We start from the raw sequence: 18,081 nt of genomic DNA on the forward strand, positions 1-18,081 counted from the left end.
CCATCAGATGTCTTAGGAAAGACATTGTCAAAGAACTAGAAAAGTCAACATTGAACTTGATAATCATGGTTTTATAAATGCTTTGTAACATTTGAAACTGAACTGTAGGCATTTTTCTTTCTTACATGTCCTTATGCACTCCCATCCATCTTGCTGATCACCATGGCTGTGTTTACTCTCTAGTGAGAAAGGCAGTCTAATGAGGCCAGAATGTGCCAAGGGAGAAGTGGATAAGTTAACCAGAGAAGTGTGGATCTCAGGAGTTAAAATGTCAGAGAAGCAGAACAGACTGTGTTATAGTTTGGATCTAGAAATATCCCCTGAAAAGCTCATGCTTTTAAAACAAAATCCCCAACACAGGAAGGTTCAGAGGTGGGGCTTTTAGGCAATGATGAGAGCTGTAACCTCATAAGTGTCTTAGTTCATTTGGTGAATTAATAATTTGAATGGACAGTTACAGGTGGTAACTGTAGGCAGGTGGGGCAGGGCTGGAGGAAGTAGTTCATTGGAGGAGTGCCCTCGGGGATTTGATCTTATCCCTGGCTTCTTGCCTATCCTCTCTCTTTGCTCCCCAGCTGCCATGAATTGAGCAGCTTTCCTCTGTGATACCTTCTGCCATGATGTTCTGCCTCACCCTAGGCCCAGAGCCACAGAGTCAGCCAGCCTTCAACTGAACTTCTGAAACTGAGCAAAATAAACCTCTGAAACAAAATGAACTTTTACTCCTCCAATTCGTTCTTGTCAGGTATTTTGGTTAGTGACAAAACAAAAAACACCTGACTAACACACATCTGGGACTTTATCAGCCAAGAATGTATGGGAAACTGATTTGAGTCTTTTTTTAATTTTCCTTTCAGAGAGTTTTTGTAAAGTTTCCTATGATGCAGAAAATCTAATATAGGTTGAGAATCTCTAAAAATTCAGAAATCCAAAATGCTCTAAAATCTGAAATTTTAGATTACAGAAATGATGTGCCATAAATTGAAACTTACAAACCTAACCTCGTGTGGCAGGTCATAGAATACAAGCTCATTACACACATTGTATGTTATCTTCAGGCTATGAGTATAAGATGTATGTGAAACCTAAATGAATTTTATTTTTAGATTAGTTCCTGGCCCTTAGATATCTCAGGAATATGCAGTTATTCTAAAATCTGAAAAATTCTCATGTCTGAAATACCTCCAGTATGGGTAAGGACTGCTCACCTTGATAAGCTTACTAGAATATCCTGAAGATCTATATAATTAACACAAGAAATAACATGTTAACTGACTAACACAGGGAGAGAAGTTGTTGGGTGTATTCAAAAGCACATGTCTCATTTAATCAGCAGTACCATTCAGAAGGGAGGGGAATTGCATATTCTCATTTTAGACATGGGATTTGGGATCCAGGGTGGTCTGGTAACTTGGCTCTTTACTGCAGAACAATGCAGAGATCACTGAGTTTTGTGCTATGGTAAAATAATTTCTAGTTGTTTTTTCCTGGGAAACACTGTCTCTTTACAATAAACAGAAGATTGTCAGGAAAATTAATTTGTTTTTCTGAATAAAGATAAATTAGCAGGAGGAAGCAAATTAAGGGGAGGTAGTTTACTGTTTTATCTAAGCCTGTGGTGTTCGTAATACATCTCTGTGTCATTTGAGCTATTGTCTTAGTAATCCTTTGTTTAGGATTTTCCATATCTATCTCAGTTTAAAATATTTGTCTTTTTTTTTTTTTTCATTAGCCACAGGAGTGTACTAAGTTGGCTTGGGAGAAAATGGCCAGGCAGGGAAATTCTCTGTTGTAAGAAGGGGAGCTTATTGTGTTCAAAGAAGACTGGTTTTTTTTAGAACAGAGGGTGTAGGAGATGTGGTAGGAGCTGAGCATGGAGACAGGGGAAAGATAACTATGCCTGGTAGGCTATCGTAAGCAAACCTAAGAGCCTTGGAAGCCATTGATAGAGGTGTTTCAGTGGTAGGGCCAATGGAGAGTGACATGATCCTTTTTGTCTTTTTAAATTTGCTTTGCTACAGTATATTAAATGGGTCAGGAGGAAACAAAAGTGAATTCAAGAAATACAGTTAGAGAACTTGGAAGGGGATTCAGTAAGTACAGTCCACGTGAGAAAAGGATCTGGAGCTAGTGTGGTGTTGGTGAGAGAATTGAATGCATTTGAGAAACATTCAGAAGGTAAAGTTGAATGTTAATGGATTGGATATTGGAGGGAGAAGGACAAAAGAATTTTACAAGACTTAGGTTTAGATTTAGGTGCATAGTATAGCTTTTTATTGAAAGAAGACAGAGGCAAAGAACCATATTCCTGGCTCCAAATTGAGTTTTGGGTTTTTTTTTTTTGACATTTTCCAATAAATAAGTGAAACAGTCTGTACAGTGGGATATGGATCTGTGCTCAGAATAAAGATTGCTTTGATAGTGTAGCGTACGTGGAGCATTGGTTAGTGTTTGCTGTAAAATACACAATCTCAAAGTCACAGAGGCTTACATGTAAAGACGTTTATTTTTTACACATAGAGTTTGATAGATGGGTTGCAGTTGTGCTGGGCTCTGCTGGGATTGGCTGGGCTTGACTTCAGGCTGCCAATGGGGTACAGGCTTGCTCTATATTTCTTCATTTTTCTTGGACCAGTGGTTGCCTGGGACATTTCTTTCTCATTTCATCACTCCCGTGGAGGAGTGATGTTTTAAAGCCCCTTTCTGCATCATGTCCTCTAATATTTCATTAATCAAATCAAGTGATGCAGTCAAGCTCAAAGTCAAGGGGAAGCCATCATGATGGAGAAGGATGCGGAATTGGGATCAATAGTAGAACAATCTACCACCTACCAGAGCAGGACTGAGCCTTGAGACATTTAATGCTTGGGTCAAGGACATGTCCCAGGAGATTAAGAATTAGTGTCCCCAATGCTAATTTTACCAAGGGAAATATTAAGGCTGACTATCTTCAATGCAATTTGAGGTCAAGTAGAAAAAGAACTAGAAAATGGCAATCAGGTCCAATGACATCAATAGAAGCAGGTTGGAAATATTTAAGGTAGTAGAGATGGAAGCCAGGTTGAGATGGGCTTTGAATTATATGTTTGCCAATCTTTGATTTTTGATAATGAAAGAAAGAAAATCACAGGAAGAAAAACAGCAATGACCAAAGAATCCCTCAAAAGAACATAGTTATGACCAGCATAGGTGGGTTAACTTGGAGAGGTCAACAGAAAACTAATATTTGCTGAAACTTTTATAAGTTTATAAGTTTAAAATAACTTTTATAAGTTTCAGTAGCATATTTATTTTACCTATCTTTAACTAATAAACATTTCTATATAGAATGTAGCATTATCTATATTTTCCAGGTAAGAAATCTGAGGCTATGGAAAGTTAAGTAATCAGTAGGCATGATGACATGATGAGAAATTGTGGCCACAATTCCAAAATCACGAATTCTTAGCCAAAAGCCAACCCTGACACTGGTTCTTAGAGGATTGAACATCCACTCTTTTTTTTTTTTTTTAGAGAGAGAGAGAGAGAGATAATTTTTTAATATTTATTTTCTAGTTTTCGGCAGACACAACATCTTTGTAAGTGGTGCTGAGGATTGAACCCTGGCCGCATGCATACCAGGCGAGCGCGCTACTTCTTGAGCCACATCCCCAGCCCCAACATCCACTCTTGAGTAAAATGCACATGTATTTTTCTAATGAGATTTCAACTCCAATTGAGACTTCCATGAGCTGAGATCAATAATGTGCAAATCACAAGGACTACTTTTGTTCCCTTGTCCTAAGACATAGAGTAAATCCTTGACTTTCCACCTTCATTTCTGTTAGCTCACACTGGATTCTTTGCCCTCCAAAGAGTAATTCTCTAGATTTCTCTGGTGAAAGATAGCCACCCCCTCTAAAAGTAAAATAAAAATGAATTATTAAAAAAAGAATATAAACTTTGCAAATTACATGCCCTTTTTTTCTATTTCTATCATTTAGACATGGATTTATACACTGAAATTACTGTATGAGTTTCAATTTCTATATTAACTCCTTCACAGACCAGCAATAAGCAATTTTCTGTCCTGCTGGGATGTAACTTAAGCAACGCTGCATTAAGTCTTGCACTCTGAAGTAAAGCAGTTTTCAAGGCAAAGGGGTGCTTTCTTATGCCTTACATAAGGGCTGGTCTAAATTGTTTGGCCTGAGGCCTTGTACCAGGCAAATGTCAGTCAAACAGTGTGTCCCAGGAAGGCTTCATGTTCATCACATCCCAAAAGGGACTAGAAACGAGTACTATCTACTATAAAGAGATTCTGAAATATGTCACTGTGAGATTGTGAGATATGTTAATTCAGAGGATGTGTCGTCAGTTCAGGGGTTCGTAAATTCTTCACTAGTACCATCAATTGTTCGCTCTATCAACCAAGTTCCAAGGCCAAAGTCATGCCTGGATTGATCTCTATTAGCTGCACGTGTGTCTGCTACCCAATTGCATGCCATTCCCATTGCTCATGGTTTGCATATTGGAGAATATAGTGCAAATATATCATGACTGAGTATCTATATATCTATAATCCAAAGTAAGGGTAAAACCATTTTACTTTTCCCCTCACGATGATGTCTGTCTTCTAAATGTTTTTCCAAGAGTAACTTTGCATTGTAATCCTTCCAATTCCTGATTCTATTCCTAGGACCATAGACCATCAATGCAAAGTCTTAAATAACTCTTCTTATGTGATTTTTTCACTATGCAAATGTTCTGTGTCATTTTCCTGTTCTAGCAAGTGTTATCTTAGACTTGTTTATTTTTCTGTATATAACTGAGTCTGGCTTTATATAGCCTTCTTGTTTTACTACTGTGATCTGTGATAGTCATATTTGTTCTCTCTCAACATCTCTTTCAGGTTTCTTCATGCCTTCATGAATGTCTATCCATTTCTAAAAATTATGTTACATTCTTTTTTCAGAGGTAATTTTTAGTATTGGACACTGAACAAAAATTCTGCCCAAAAGTTTTCAGGTTTTAGAGAGATGATAAATTGAAATGTATGTTTGCACAAAAGTTATGCAAATGACACCAAGCTGCTTAAATTGGGATCTAGACAGGTCTCCCACTATATATCTTGAAGGTCATAGGGCCAAAAGGAAAATCTTAGGGGCTGCAAGTCTTTTTACAGGGTATATTAACTTGGGACTTTTAAACCTCTTCCTGAGTCTTCAGACAGGTGCTCCTGACCTAGTCTCAGAGGATTTAAAATGAACGTGCTTACCTTGTATGCTGAGTATCACTGTAAGCCATCCAGTTTTTGCCACTGTGGCCCAGGCCACCTAAACATTGAACTTTATGATTCTTTTCCAGGAGAGCATTCTGATTTCGAACTATTGCACTTAGAAGAATGGTGGGTCCCTCATTAGAAATTTATTTAGTTGGAAGAGTATATGATTTCAAATTTGCTGACAGAGCCTTTTATGAAAGATAACTCTCCTTTTATGCCTCTGGTTAATCAGAAATGAGAATGTCAAATGAGGCCAGTTTGTTATTGGGCTTAATGAGAAGTCAATAGTGTAGGGCTCTTTAAAATGGTACATAGAGAACAATTGAAGGTTATTGATCAAAGCAAGAAAATGTAGAATCTATCAGGCAATATTGTGTGCAGTGGGTAAAGGGTTAAGAGAGGAGAGAAGTCCTTCAAAGAGACAGTGGGGATCTGTACAGGGTGGTGGAGGTAAAAATATATGAGCACTTGATGAGTGTATAAACTGAGACAGAGTGGAGAAGTCTTATATGTCAGAAAAAATAAACACAATACTAAGTCATTTAGTGTGTTGACCAGGGAGGAGGGGTGGACAGTAGTTACATGTTCTTGAGGACAGAATAGAAAAGGGCAGCCCCCGCTGGGGCTTTGTCATTAATGCAACTGCACCTCCCAACTGCATAGCCCTCTCAGAGAAAAAGCCAGAGGAGGGCACAGTAGAGCCATATATATTTCATTCCATTCCTTTCCAGTTGTATGGGAATCTATCTAAGAAGTTAAGGAAGGGAAACAAATCTCTAGAATTCTGTTGCTTTGGTAATTATTACTATTCATCTTTTTTTTTTTTAACTTTCTAATTGGTAGAAAACACTTGGGTAGCTTGTGATTTCTATTCCTACTGCTCCATTGAATGCTGTTCTTTTTCTTTTAGGATTTGGTGGCCTGTATTAGTGACTCTCATGTCACTTAGCTCAAAAGCAAAGGCCCCGTCGTTCTTGCCCTGACATTCTTGCCATAACTCAGCCAGAGTCATAGTATTCTCAACAAATATCAAATGAACCACCATTAACGAAAAGCTCTATGCATTTCCAGCTGTTTTAGTCAATGGACTGAAATGTGCGTGATTTAAATAGCAACTTGACAAGTTGTACACCTCTTTTGAGTTTACCTGTGACAGGAAGTTTTGAAAACTTACTTTATTCCCTTGCATATGAAATTGATATTTTTGAAGATAGGATGCTCTCAAGCATTTGCTTACAAATGACCCAATATTAACCAGCCTTCTGAGATCCATTCTAACAACCACATTCAGACTAACTTTATGAATTCTAGCATTATAACTAAAAGAGGGAAGGATAAATATTGATCAGTCAAGAGAACTGTTATTTCTTTGGGTAGGTGATATTGAACATATTGCACCCATTTATATAATTATTTTTTGTAGAGACTAAATTTGAAATAATACTTTTAAATTTTCATTCACTTGATTGAGCGAAGCAGATACACTTTTAGAAATTATTTCACAGTGATGTTAATCTTTATATAAAGATTTAAACTAGTTAGAGGAAAAGTTTTACGATAGTGCCTTCTCAGCTTGGTGGCTGTGAGCAGCCCTTGGGTTTTCAAAAGAGAGACCTGAGGTCTTAGTGGAAGAATAGAGTTGAAGGGACCAAAGCTTGGATGAGCCTTGTACACACTGTACTCACATTAAATCAAAATGCTGTCAGTGCAGTTTTTAATGACGTATGAAGTTTCTCACCATCTACAAAGCTCAGGAATGAGGATTATAAACTGATGTGACCAGAAATGAGAGGAATTAAAAACCCTCAGTCTCTACTTGCATATCTACCTAAAAAGCATATCATTTAGTCCCTCGAAGCTTTAAAGCAGGTGCACTCCTTTCTTGTTGGTTTATGTTCACTTGGACACACTGAAAAATCTCTTGAAATGGTTACTCCCTTGATGATCTTTCTAGATGTTCCAGACACCTTTTTGCTCTTAGAATATTGGTCAAATTTAAGAAACCTTAATCCTGCAGAACCATCTGGAGAGTTGAGCTATATTTTCCCTGCTGTGACCTCATGTAACCTTTGAATTCTCACATTCTTTGCTTTTTTATGAATTTAGTGTTCCGTGAGGCATCCATCAGCAGCACTCTATATGCTCTCAAGTGCTATCCTGTTTCGTTGTGTACTTTTCTTTGCCTGTGACCCAGAGGGGGCAGAATTTTAAAAATGGTACATCTGTTGTTCTTCTATTTTTAAAAATTCATGATCATCACTCTCACCATGATTCGTCTTATATTAATGTATACATCTCACTACTTTTGATTTGATTTTAAAATTATTTCTATTTTGATTTCCATTATGATTCTTCATTTCCTCTTCCTGTCACTATCAACACTGTAGGAATGAGGCTGATAATCTGCACACATAGAACTAAGTTTAAATAGGTCACCCAGGCAGCCGTCAATAAGCCAATGGGAGGAGTCAGTTGCCCTCTGTATGTGACATCCAGCGACCAGCTCCTGATGGTGGGCAGAGTTGATCAGCTTTGACTCTGGAGCATAGGTTGGTTTAGATTTATGCTTGTTTGAGAATTGAAAGCTCTCCTGTGATTCTCAAGCTGGTTTCCAGTTAATGTTCCTTGCTAGACAGCAGTTTCAGTGAGGAATTTATAAAGTACTTTAGCTTGCTGCAGATAATATGCCCCAAAATGGCTCTGTCACCTTCTTTCTTGTTCTTCAACTAATATTCCTTTCTGAATTTATATTGATGGCAAATGAATTCTTTTCTCCAGAGTCTTTCTCTCTTTCACCATCCTTTTATATATTTTTTGATTCCTCTCTTTGCAAACAAGGAGGTGTACATTTAAAGCTTGAGTTATTCTCCTTCAGTTTTGTATTTTCTAGGGCATTACAACAGTACTTGCCAACATCTTTATCTGATTTTTCTATTGCCATTTTAATTCTTTTTTTTTTTGGCAATACTGGTGTCAAGAAAATAAGCATAGAGGTTTGCACCACCACTGAGTTGCATCCCCAGCCTTTTTTTTTTTTATTTTGAGATGGGGTCCTCCATAAATTGCTTATGCTGGCCTCAAACTTGTGGTCTTCCTGCCTCAGCCTCCTGAGTGACTGGGATTACAGGCGTATGCCACCACCGTGCACAGCACCCCTCCCCACCTTTTTTACTCTTATAAATTTACAAGTCCTTATTTTCAGTCTTTGATTAAAGGGAACTCATGATTAAGGAGAAACTATTCTGTAGATGTAATATATTACATTGACTGCTATAGCCCCTATGAATTCCTAATGTCAGAAAATTAGGATGGCTTATTTCTGATAGTTCCTGAATCTTGCTTTAGATAAGAAATGTAGGTTATATATCATCTAAGTCTGTAGGAAAAGAATTTTAAAAACCATATGAGTACTTTTCACTCAGATTGTTTAAATTTCTAAGGAACATTTATTTATTACCTTCAGCATCTATATGGCTTACATTTTCCTGGCAATTTTAGTGAATTGGCTAAAAAGCCCCAGAGAATTTAGAACATAGGCTATTGAGAGAATTTTTTTCTTCTCAGTAATATTCATGCATTTGACCTTCGTCTGACAAAGGTATTTATCATTGACCCTTCCAAGCCATTCATTAGTATGTGTGAACTTTGCTCAGCTACTTCTTATAAACTGAGGCATGCTGGATTGCTTGAGGGTGATAAGCTGAGTAAACACTTCTAAAAATGTTGATGATAACTGAAGGGCTTATGTGTGGCAGAATGCTGCTACCCCTAAGACAGAACAGACAAACTACAAATCACATCTAATATATGCTCCAAGCAGTAGTGGCTTATGGCTTACACTGGGAGTCTACTGGCATTTATTATCCAAACTTGTGAAGACAGTAATGTCTGTTTTCAAATAGTTATATTTTTACCAGTTCTTGTTTTTCATTTTAGTCCCAGGATAGCAAAAAATTATGTGGGAATTAAGTAAGAGAGCCTTTATCCAAACCCTGGTTCTGCAAATGTTTATCTTTCAACCTTATGTAAGTGTAGTATTCTCTCTTATCTCCAATTTCTTCATCTGTAAAATAGAAGAAATATTACTATTTTCTCTCTTGTTAAAAAAATATATGACATTAGTGAATGTTAACCTAGGAAAACATAAAAATTAAAAATTTGCTTTTTTTTATTGTTTTGTCAAAAACCCCTTCTTTCTATTGTCTGCCCTTATCCACTCCCAGCATAAGCCCAGACTGCTTAAGCCAAACTTCTGGCCAACCCAGAGGCAGGGGAACCCAATGGTGGAGTCTTTGCTACCTAAGATGTGCCCTGCTGGACTGGCTCCTACCTGTCTGTAGTTGTCATACCTCAGTGATAATAAGTTTACTTCACTACCTCAGGCCAAGGGGAGCCGGCCTAAATATTCACCTTCATGGGTTCCAACTCCTGCCTGCCTTCTCTCACTGACTGTATGACTCATGTTCTCTGAGCCTCAGTTTTCTCACATAAAAGGTGAGGATGGTACTACTTCCTCAGAGTTTTATGTCTTGATTTGTCCAGGCAAGTGGTATCTGTGAAGGGCCAAAGTTCATCAATGGTATATATGGATATCCATGTTAATTAATGATATGTGCTATTTGGACATTTTACATCCCGTGGCACAAATTTCTAGGTAGAGAAGATATTACTAAATGTTCCTATGATAATTAAATTTACTTTCATAAAAGGGAAGTTTTGAGATTCTCCAAAGTGTGTAACCTATAAAGATCATTGACTTTCTCCTTATTTATAATGAAGCAAATGATACATGTCATGTATTTTGCTTTCCCTGAACTCACAGACTTTCTCCCTCTGCCTCCCCACCTGTCTCTCTCTCTCTGTGTCTTTCTGCCCGTTTTGCTTTTAGCACAGACGGATACTGTTTCACAATGATAGAGGAAGACGACTCGGGGATGCCTGTGGTCACTTCTGGATGCCTAGGACTAGAAGGTTCAGATTTTCAGTGTCGGGTAAGGAAGATAACCCGATTTCATTTGTGATTTTGCATTGGCTGTATTTCTACCAAGATTCAAGTAAGACAAAATAGTTATTTTTCATGGCTAGCCCATTTTTAGGAATCTAGAAAGTAATTAAAAATTCTCATTGGACCAACTCTCCCTTTTTTTTGAAATGCCCTTTTTAGTTTTGTTAACTTCTTGTTAGTGTGTCATTAGTTCATATTCTTCAAAACCCATTTTATCTAATTGCATTAAACCAAGACTTCTTCCTCAGTTTATGGACACTGATTATTACAAATATAGTGGTAATTTGATTGAAATGCAGAAGTTGCAATAATATACAATAATTTGAAATGGATTATCTGATACAAACTAACATTTTCAAGATGTTTGTATAAAATTATTGGATGTTTAAATGAGTTCTCTTAGTAATCGTTTCTTATATTTTAGACCAACTGAGTTTGAAATTTAGAGGAGACTCACTAAAAGCTGTTTGGGTTCAATTTTAGGACACTCCTATTCCTCATCAAAGAAGATCAATTGAATGCTGCACAGAAAGGAATGAATGTAATAAAGACCTCCACCCTACTTTGCCTCCACTGAAAAACAGAGGTAAGGCCAGGATGACTTTCAGGCTGGCAAAGCTTGGGCACAGTAAAAATGAACATGGGAAGCATTTTTTCTTTTTCCAGCTCTTCTACCTGCAACATTTTTCAGAGCTGAAATGGAGGGCTGAGGCAAGATAACATAATGAACCTGTCACTCAGAGAGGCATGCAGACAGTTCTGGGGACAGTAGTTGCCTGTGATTATACTTTTAGGATGTGTGTTGCTTTGACTTCTCCCCACTTCCCTCCCAGAGTTGTAGTTCCTAGAGCTTGCAGGGTGTCTCAGGAGAGGAGAGGGAGATGGTGCTTCGTGCTTACCCACAAAAGGTATTCAGAAGTTGTATTTAACTTGGAAACTGCCATTTGGCTTTCTTGATTTTAAAATAAAAACCTTATAAAAGACTAAATAAAAGATCATTTGCTATATGACATTTCATTTTATCAATGCTAGAGTAATTTTTACTCATCATATATCAATAGACTGATAAAATAGGGATGATGTTTATAAGTTTTAACTTTAAAACTTATACATTTAAGTTTTGCTCATTGAAAAAAAAGATATTAAGTCCCAAAAGACTTTGTATTAAAAATAACTCCCATGTTTCCTTTCTTCTCTTTGTTCTCACACAAATAAATGATTTGTATTGTCATGGTCTTGATTGCTAAGTATTATATAAGTGGGTTCAAGGGATCCTTCATGGTGGATTTTCTTTCTTTCTTTCTCTCTCCTTTTTTTTTTTTTTGTACTGGGGATTGAACTCAGGGAGCACTTAACCACTGAGCCATACCCCCAGCCCTTTTTATTTTTTATTTTGAGATGGGGTCTCACTGAGTTGCTTAGGACCTTGTTAAGTTGCTGAGACTGGCTTTGAACTTGTGATCCTCCTGCCTCAGACTCCCAAGTCACTGGGATTACACATGTGCTACATCACAGCTGGCTGATTTTATTTCTTAAAAAGAAAAAGAATTCACATCAAAAATTCACAATTTAAAAAAAAATCCAAGCAATAAGATATATAGAAATGGATAAAGACAATTTTTGCTTTCCAAACTATACTTTAGAATTCGAGAAAGAAAATGTAAATAATTGACTTAGGTTTGGTGAAAAAATTTCAATAATAGAGTTAGACAGTAAAGTATGTTAGTTACATAAAAAAGTGAGTGGCTAGCTCTGGGGTGGGAGGATATCAAAATAGCCTTTTAGAAGTGACGCTTGAATAAGACTTTACAGATGAACAAGAATTACCTAAGTGTGAGGAAGGATAGGCTACATGGGTGAAATTTAAAAATTGTGCTGAGTATTATGTGAACTAACCCAATTTATACCTTACAGAAACTCTATGAGGTACTTAGGACTGATGGTCCCATTTTAAAAATGAGGAAATTGCAATATACAAAAAAGGTTAACTTCATCAAATTTACACAGCCTGTGCGTGGCATGATTTGCTTTGCTTATTTTTCACTGCAGCACCAGCAAAGCAAAATACCTTAGGATAATATTCTTTCTCCAGAATGAGGAAATATGAAAAATAATTAGATCAACTCCAACACCTTCATCAATAACAAAATATGACTCAGAAGCCTAGTAACACTACAGCTGTTGGTAAGAATAGAAATGAGAAGAAACGTCTGTTCTGAAGTGAAGGAGGATGTGAAGAAGTCCCTCATCCCAAAATTACTTCTTAAGTCACATTGATTTATTTATTTGTTACCCAGGATTGAACTCAGGGAACTGAGCCACATCCCCAGCCCTATTCTGTATTTTATTTAGAGAGAGGGTCTCACTGAGTTGTTTAGTGCCTTACTTTTGCTGAGGCTGGCTTTGAACTTGTGATCCTCCTGCCTTAGCCTCCCAAGCCGCCAGTATTACAGGCGTCTGCCACCACACCCGGTTTATAGCAGCATTTGTTTATTTTTAATGAACACTTAAATAAATGATAACAGTGTCAAAATGAAATAAATAGAAGCTCTTGCTTTATTAAGTAAGATGCTGATTTGGCTTGTGAAAAAACAAAATTTCTATAATTGAAGAAAGTTGGTGTGGGTTTTAATGTTTAAATATTGAAATTACTCATGTACTACATATAGACTTTATAGAAAATTTTTCAGAAATAACCTTCTGTTTTGGAATGTGATGATTTTAATGTAGTTTCAGTCAAATTATAATACAGAATTTCCAAAGTTGAAAAATTTTTTTCCGTTTAATAAATATAGTGTGCGCAGCTTACAGATTTATGTTAAAATGCTATCCCTGACATGCCAGAAATGGTGGTATACACCTATCTATAATCTCAGTGATTTGGGAGGATGAGGTGGGAGGATAACAAATTTAAGGCCAACCTGGGCAACTTAGGCCCTGTCTCAAAAAATAAAATAAAATAAAGCTGGGGATGTAGCTCAGTGGAAGAGCACCCCGAGTTAGATCCCTAGTACAAATAAATAAGCCAACAAGTAAGTAAATAAAATGCTGTCCTTTAGGTATTGCCAATTATAAACTAAAGTCTCTAGGTAAAGGCATCTAACTAGTGAAACATCCATATTCTCCTCAACAGATGGAATGTATGCTAGTGTACAGCATGTGAAGGGGAGCCCAGAATGGACCTTCTGTTGTGCAGGTTGTGCCCTCAGTATTGTAGACCAGTATACGAGACGGAGCTCAGTTCCTTGCCAGAGAGTAGTGCTAACATTTCTTGCAATGCTCCGCTCCTTTGGTGCCCACTGTGTGTTCTTGCTGTGAATAAGCATAGGCTGTTGTGACTGGCACTGAAGAAGAGATGGCACAGGAAAGCCGAGCAGATGTCCAAAGCCACTCAAACATGCAGGGACCACGTTCATGATCTGTAACTAGAGAGTGGACTGGTCTGTGGACTGGCCCAGGACACCAAAGGCTACTAAATAGCCGGCCCTTTAGTCCTGGTTTCTCTCTCTGCATGGATCTCCTCCTGAGGTAGCTGCTGAGTGGCTCAACTCTTGTGGGAACTTGTATTTAGGAAGCTGTGGGCTGTGCAGAATTGGCATCCGGAGAGAAGGCTGGTGAGAGGCCCAGTCCTTGAGCTGTGGCCAAGGCAAGGAGAACTCCTCTACCCTGAGGCCATTCAGACTTGGAGGAGCTGCAAAAAGGGGCAATTGTTAAAGTGGGTAGAACTGCCTTCCAACTGGGCAGCTCTTGAGAATGACACATGACTGGGTTTTGTGCCCATTGCCAGCTATGTCTCTGTCTTTTCTTACCAGTGTACATAAAATATACTGGTATTTGTCCCCCCCATACACCCCCAAAAATAAAATAAACACTCAATTCCTATCTGGGAAATTCGGATTAAATTTGTGTGTAAGACAGATGAAAGGAATTCAGAGGTAATTAACTTATCCCCCCCATTCTCATACAGAAATTTGGATATAAAAGTTGTTTCTTAAATCTCCTTTATTATCAGGAGATAGGACCCCAAACAGTTTTATACGTGAGAATAACTAGAATATTGTTTTTATTCTTAAGAAAAATTTAAATCTAGATTTAACTGTAAAAAGAAATCCCAACATATGATAAAAGTAAATATATAATGTTATTACTAACATTGTGTGTCAAGGCTATTCTTTTTAAATTCTTTATACTGTATTGATTGGATGATATCTCCCGATTATCCATAATCATTAATACTTAGAGTGCTTGAAAAGATATCTTTGGACAAGCAATTATTTTCCAAGATCCTTTCTAGCTGTATGATTTTTTTTCCTTTTTATTTCATGTTGCAAATATGAACCACCTTCTAGTCCTGTAAACACAGTCCTGTCAGCCTGAGAAGTTCCTAACTACTCCTCTGCTGGGTCATTAGTAGTGACAGGTGCAGTTTTGTTTCAAAGTTGCTGACGATCCGTACTTGCCTCTTGGAATCAGTTAGACATCCCTGGGGAACTCTTGGTTCAGTTTCCTGAGTAGTTGGAGTGACAGTACAGGTAGAAATAAGCTGCCCAGAGAGAACTGTGGGCTCTGCTCTTTTCCTGATAGGTATCTGGCCTTGTTGGCTTTGGAGACTCTGGCAGAGACTTGAATGTTTACATTTGTTAATGCTCTGAGCCCAGGTAATGGTAGATTAAAACATGACTGGTGTGACAAAAGGTGTATTGCTAAGGATCTCCTGTTCATGAGGAGAGACAGGGGGATGGACAGGGAGGCTGCAGGCGCTAGGGTATTGGGGCCACAAAAAAAAAATGTGAAAAGGGAGGTAAAACTAGCCTTAGAGAAAGAGCTTATTGGTAAGGAGAGAGCCTTTGTGGTCTCATTGTTTTCACAAACCAGAAAGATCATGAAATGAGAAGTAAATACAGTGTTCTTGCAGTTTAGGGTGTATTCTGTACTCATCATTTACATGAAAAATAAAAGACAAGGGAAGGTGAGAATTTTAGTAAAACTGTATCACTGGAATTAAAAAGAGTTTTGTGTCCTTATACTGAAAATGTGTTGTGATTATGTGAACCTCTGTAGTTTTAGTTGAGTAGCATTCTTTTTGAATTTCTGCAAAATCAAACTTTTCTTACTTTTAAAACTGGGAATACATTTAAAACTGGGAATACAGTGGATAGGAGTGTTATTCTGCAACTTTATATAGTTAAAAAATAATACAGACATACAAAAGTAAATAAATACAAATGCAAATATATGTATACGTATGTGTGTGTATACTGATACACACACATGTATGGGACACTAATAGAGCAAGAGAATTATAAAACAAATATAAAATTTTAACAATGAGAATAATTGGCATATTGGAGTTGTTTATTCTCATAGATTATTAGTTGTTTATTCTCATAGTTGATTATTCTCATAGTAAGGCTGAAATATTTTCAAAATAGTTAAAACATTCTTACATTGATAATGTGGTCTTTTTAAAGGATGTTTGACAATATGACTTGAAATATATGTCCTTTGACCTAATAATTATTCTAGGAATTCCAAAGAAATAAGCATTGACATGTGCCAAGACATATGTGTTTACTTACTATAGAATTGTATTTATTATAATAAAGAAATATTATAGCAAAATCTTTGAAATCTCCTAAATAAACAAGAGAAGACTGGCTAATTAGGATGTCCCTACATATAATAATATGTAGTCTTTAAATCATATTTCAGAAAAAAAAACTTGTTGTTTTGGAAAATGTTAACAATATTATAAATTAAAATAATCTATAATGCAATATATTATACAATTTTTGAATGATTTTGCTTATGAATTTTTTTTATTCATTACAATGACACCAAGATGGCATATACCTAACTGTTGGCTATAAATTCTCCTGTGTGGTAATGAGGTAGTGATTTTGTTTTTAACGTTAGTTAGTTGATGCTTTTTAGTTTTTCTTCATATAACATATACTTTTTTAATGGAAAATAAGTAACATTGGGTGGGATAAGAACTTCATCCAAAGAAATTGTTTGGGTGGCCATATTTGTAAAGATACACAGTTGGAAAATCTCCACTTGTAATAAAAGACAATAATAACTCTTCTCAAGGGTAAATGTTGCCCTTAACAATAATAGTACTCATTCTGTTACTGCATGAGTACAGTGCACATTGCTTTAAGTCATTTTTCTCAAAATATGGCCCAGCAACCACTGCATAAAAATTACCTGGGTTTGGTGGCTCATACCAGTAATCCCAATGACTTAGGAGGCTAAGGCAGGAGGATTGCAGGTTTGAGGCCAGCCTCAACAACTTAGCAAGACTGTATCTCTAAATAAAAAAGGCTAGGATGTAGCTCAGTGGTAAAATGCTCTTGCCTTCAGTCCCCAGTACCAACCAGCCAACCAACAAACAAAAACCCATACACACACAGTCAGTAAATGTAAATATGCATTTGTATTGAATGTCTTTCTGTCATTCTTACTCATACAAAGTTTGAGAAAACAAGCATTAAGTAAATCTGGTTTGTCAAGAATGAGAGTTAAGACAAAGTGAATATGTTTCATGTATTTTTATATTATAAATTTTATATTATATATACATAATAATATATAATATCATTTAAAAGTTTCACATATTCTTTGGCAAGAACACATTCATTCTTTTATAGTGTGTTTCCATTTGAAAAAAAATTGTATTCATGAAGGACATCCATTTGCTCTTGTCCTGTTCTCTCCATGCGTTTATCCTGTGCCAAGTCCGTTCCTTCCAGAGAGGAAATGTATGCTGTTGAAATGTGTCTACATGAAGGATGATTGACATAAGTCAAACATGTAGTTTTGAGTGTCTGTGTATTTTTAATCAATTGTCATGCTAAAAGTGTTTTCATATCTTGGATATATTGCTTAGCAAGTACTTTTGAGAAAAAGTTGTTTCCTCATTTTAAGTAAAAATATTCTCCATATCATGACTCTCTTTTTAATTTCAGATTTTGTTGATGGACCTATACACCACAAGGCCTTACTTATATCTGTGACTGTCTGTAGTTTGCTATTGGTCCTTATCATTTTATTTTGTTACTTCAGGTAAGGTTCTAACAATGTAGATATGGAATTTGGCATTCACAGTACCTTTCATAAACTAATATTCTACCATTTTTTTTCTGTTGATCTTCTTCATTGAAGCTTTCCTTGGTCTAATTGGATTTTAGACTTAAAATATTTGAAACTATTGACAAATATTTATCCCAAGGAAGTTATAAATAGGTACCCAACTCATTTCCACTTCAGACATCAAAACTATTCTTATAAATATTTCACCTCTAAGGAAATCAGGGGAGTTCCAGCACTGATTACTTCTCAGATTGATTCTAAGTAAAGCAAGGACTACGCTGAACTTTGAGTAGTTCAATTTATTCCATGTTTCTTGAGCTAAAAATTTCTCATATAAAAGATTTTTAAATATAATTTATAGAATAAATGTTAAAATAAAAAGTTGTTATAATAAAGTATGACAGCTACAAACTATTTTCAGTCATCTAAGAACTTATTTTCTAGTTTATGAAATATGAAAGATCTTTATACCCATATAATTTGTCTTTCAGGCAATTTAATATTCATTTATGATACTCTGCAAATGTGTCAATGAATGGATTCAAATAAATTCATGTTCTAATTGAAAACATTATAATTAAAAGGAAAATAACTTAGGGAATAAATATTGAAACTATGTGGAAATATTAACAGAATATAGACGTGCAATTGAAAGAAGCAGAAAAATTGTAAATGGTTGACACTGTGTAAAAAACATGACGTTTATTTTTAAAAAATC

General features: G+C 36.3%; 1 protein-coding gene across 4 annotated transcripts in view; it reads left to right on the forward strand.

The window, feature by feature from the left end:
- Positions 1-18,081, forward strand: part of Bmpr1b (bone morphogenetic protein receptor type 1B) — a 137,745-nt gene that overhangs the window by 93,900 nt on the left and 25,764 nt on the right. For 3 of the 4 annotated variants that reach the window (XM_026407453.2, XM_026407452.2, XM_026407454.2), the window contains exons 3-5: positions 10,152-10,254; positions 10,752-10,854; positions 17,240-17,336. In XM_026407453.2, coding sequence (XP_026263238.1) covers positions 10,152-10,254; positions 10,752-10,854; positions 17,240-17,336 — 303 coding nt within the window. The remainder of the gene's footprint in view (positions 1-10,151; positions 10,255-10,751; positions 10,855-17,239; positions 17,337-18,081) is intronic. The other variant, XM_026407455.2, reaches the window with a different exon arrangement.

The sequence above is a fragment of the Urocitellus parryii genome, chromosome 10 (assembly GCF_045843805.1).
Source record: "Urocitellus parryii isolate mUroPar1 chromosome 10, mUroPar1.hap1, whole genome shotgun sequence".
NCBI lineage: Eukaryota > Metazoa > Chordata > Mammalia > Rodentia > Sciuridae > Urocitellus > Urocitellus parryii.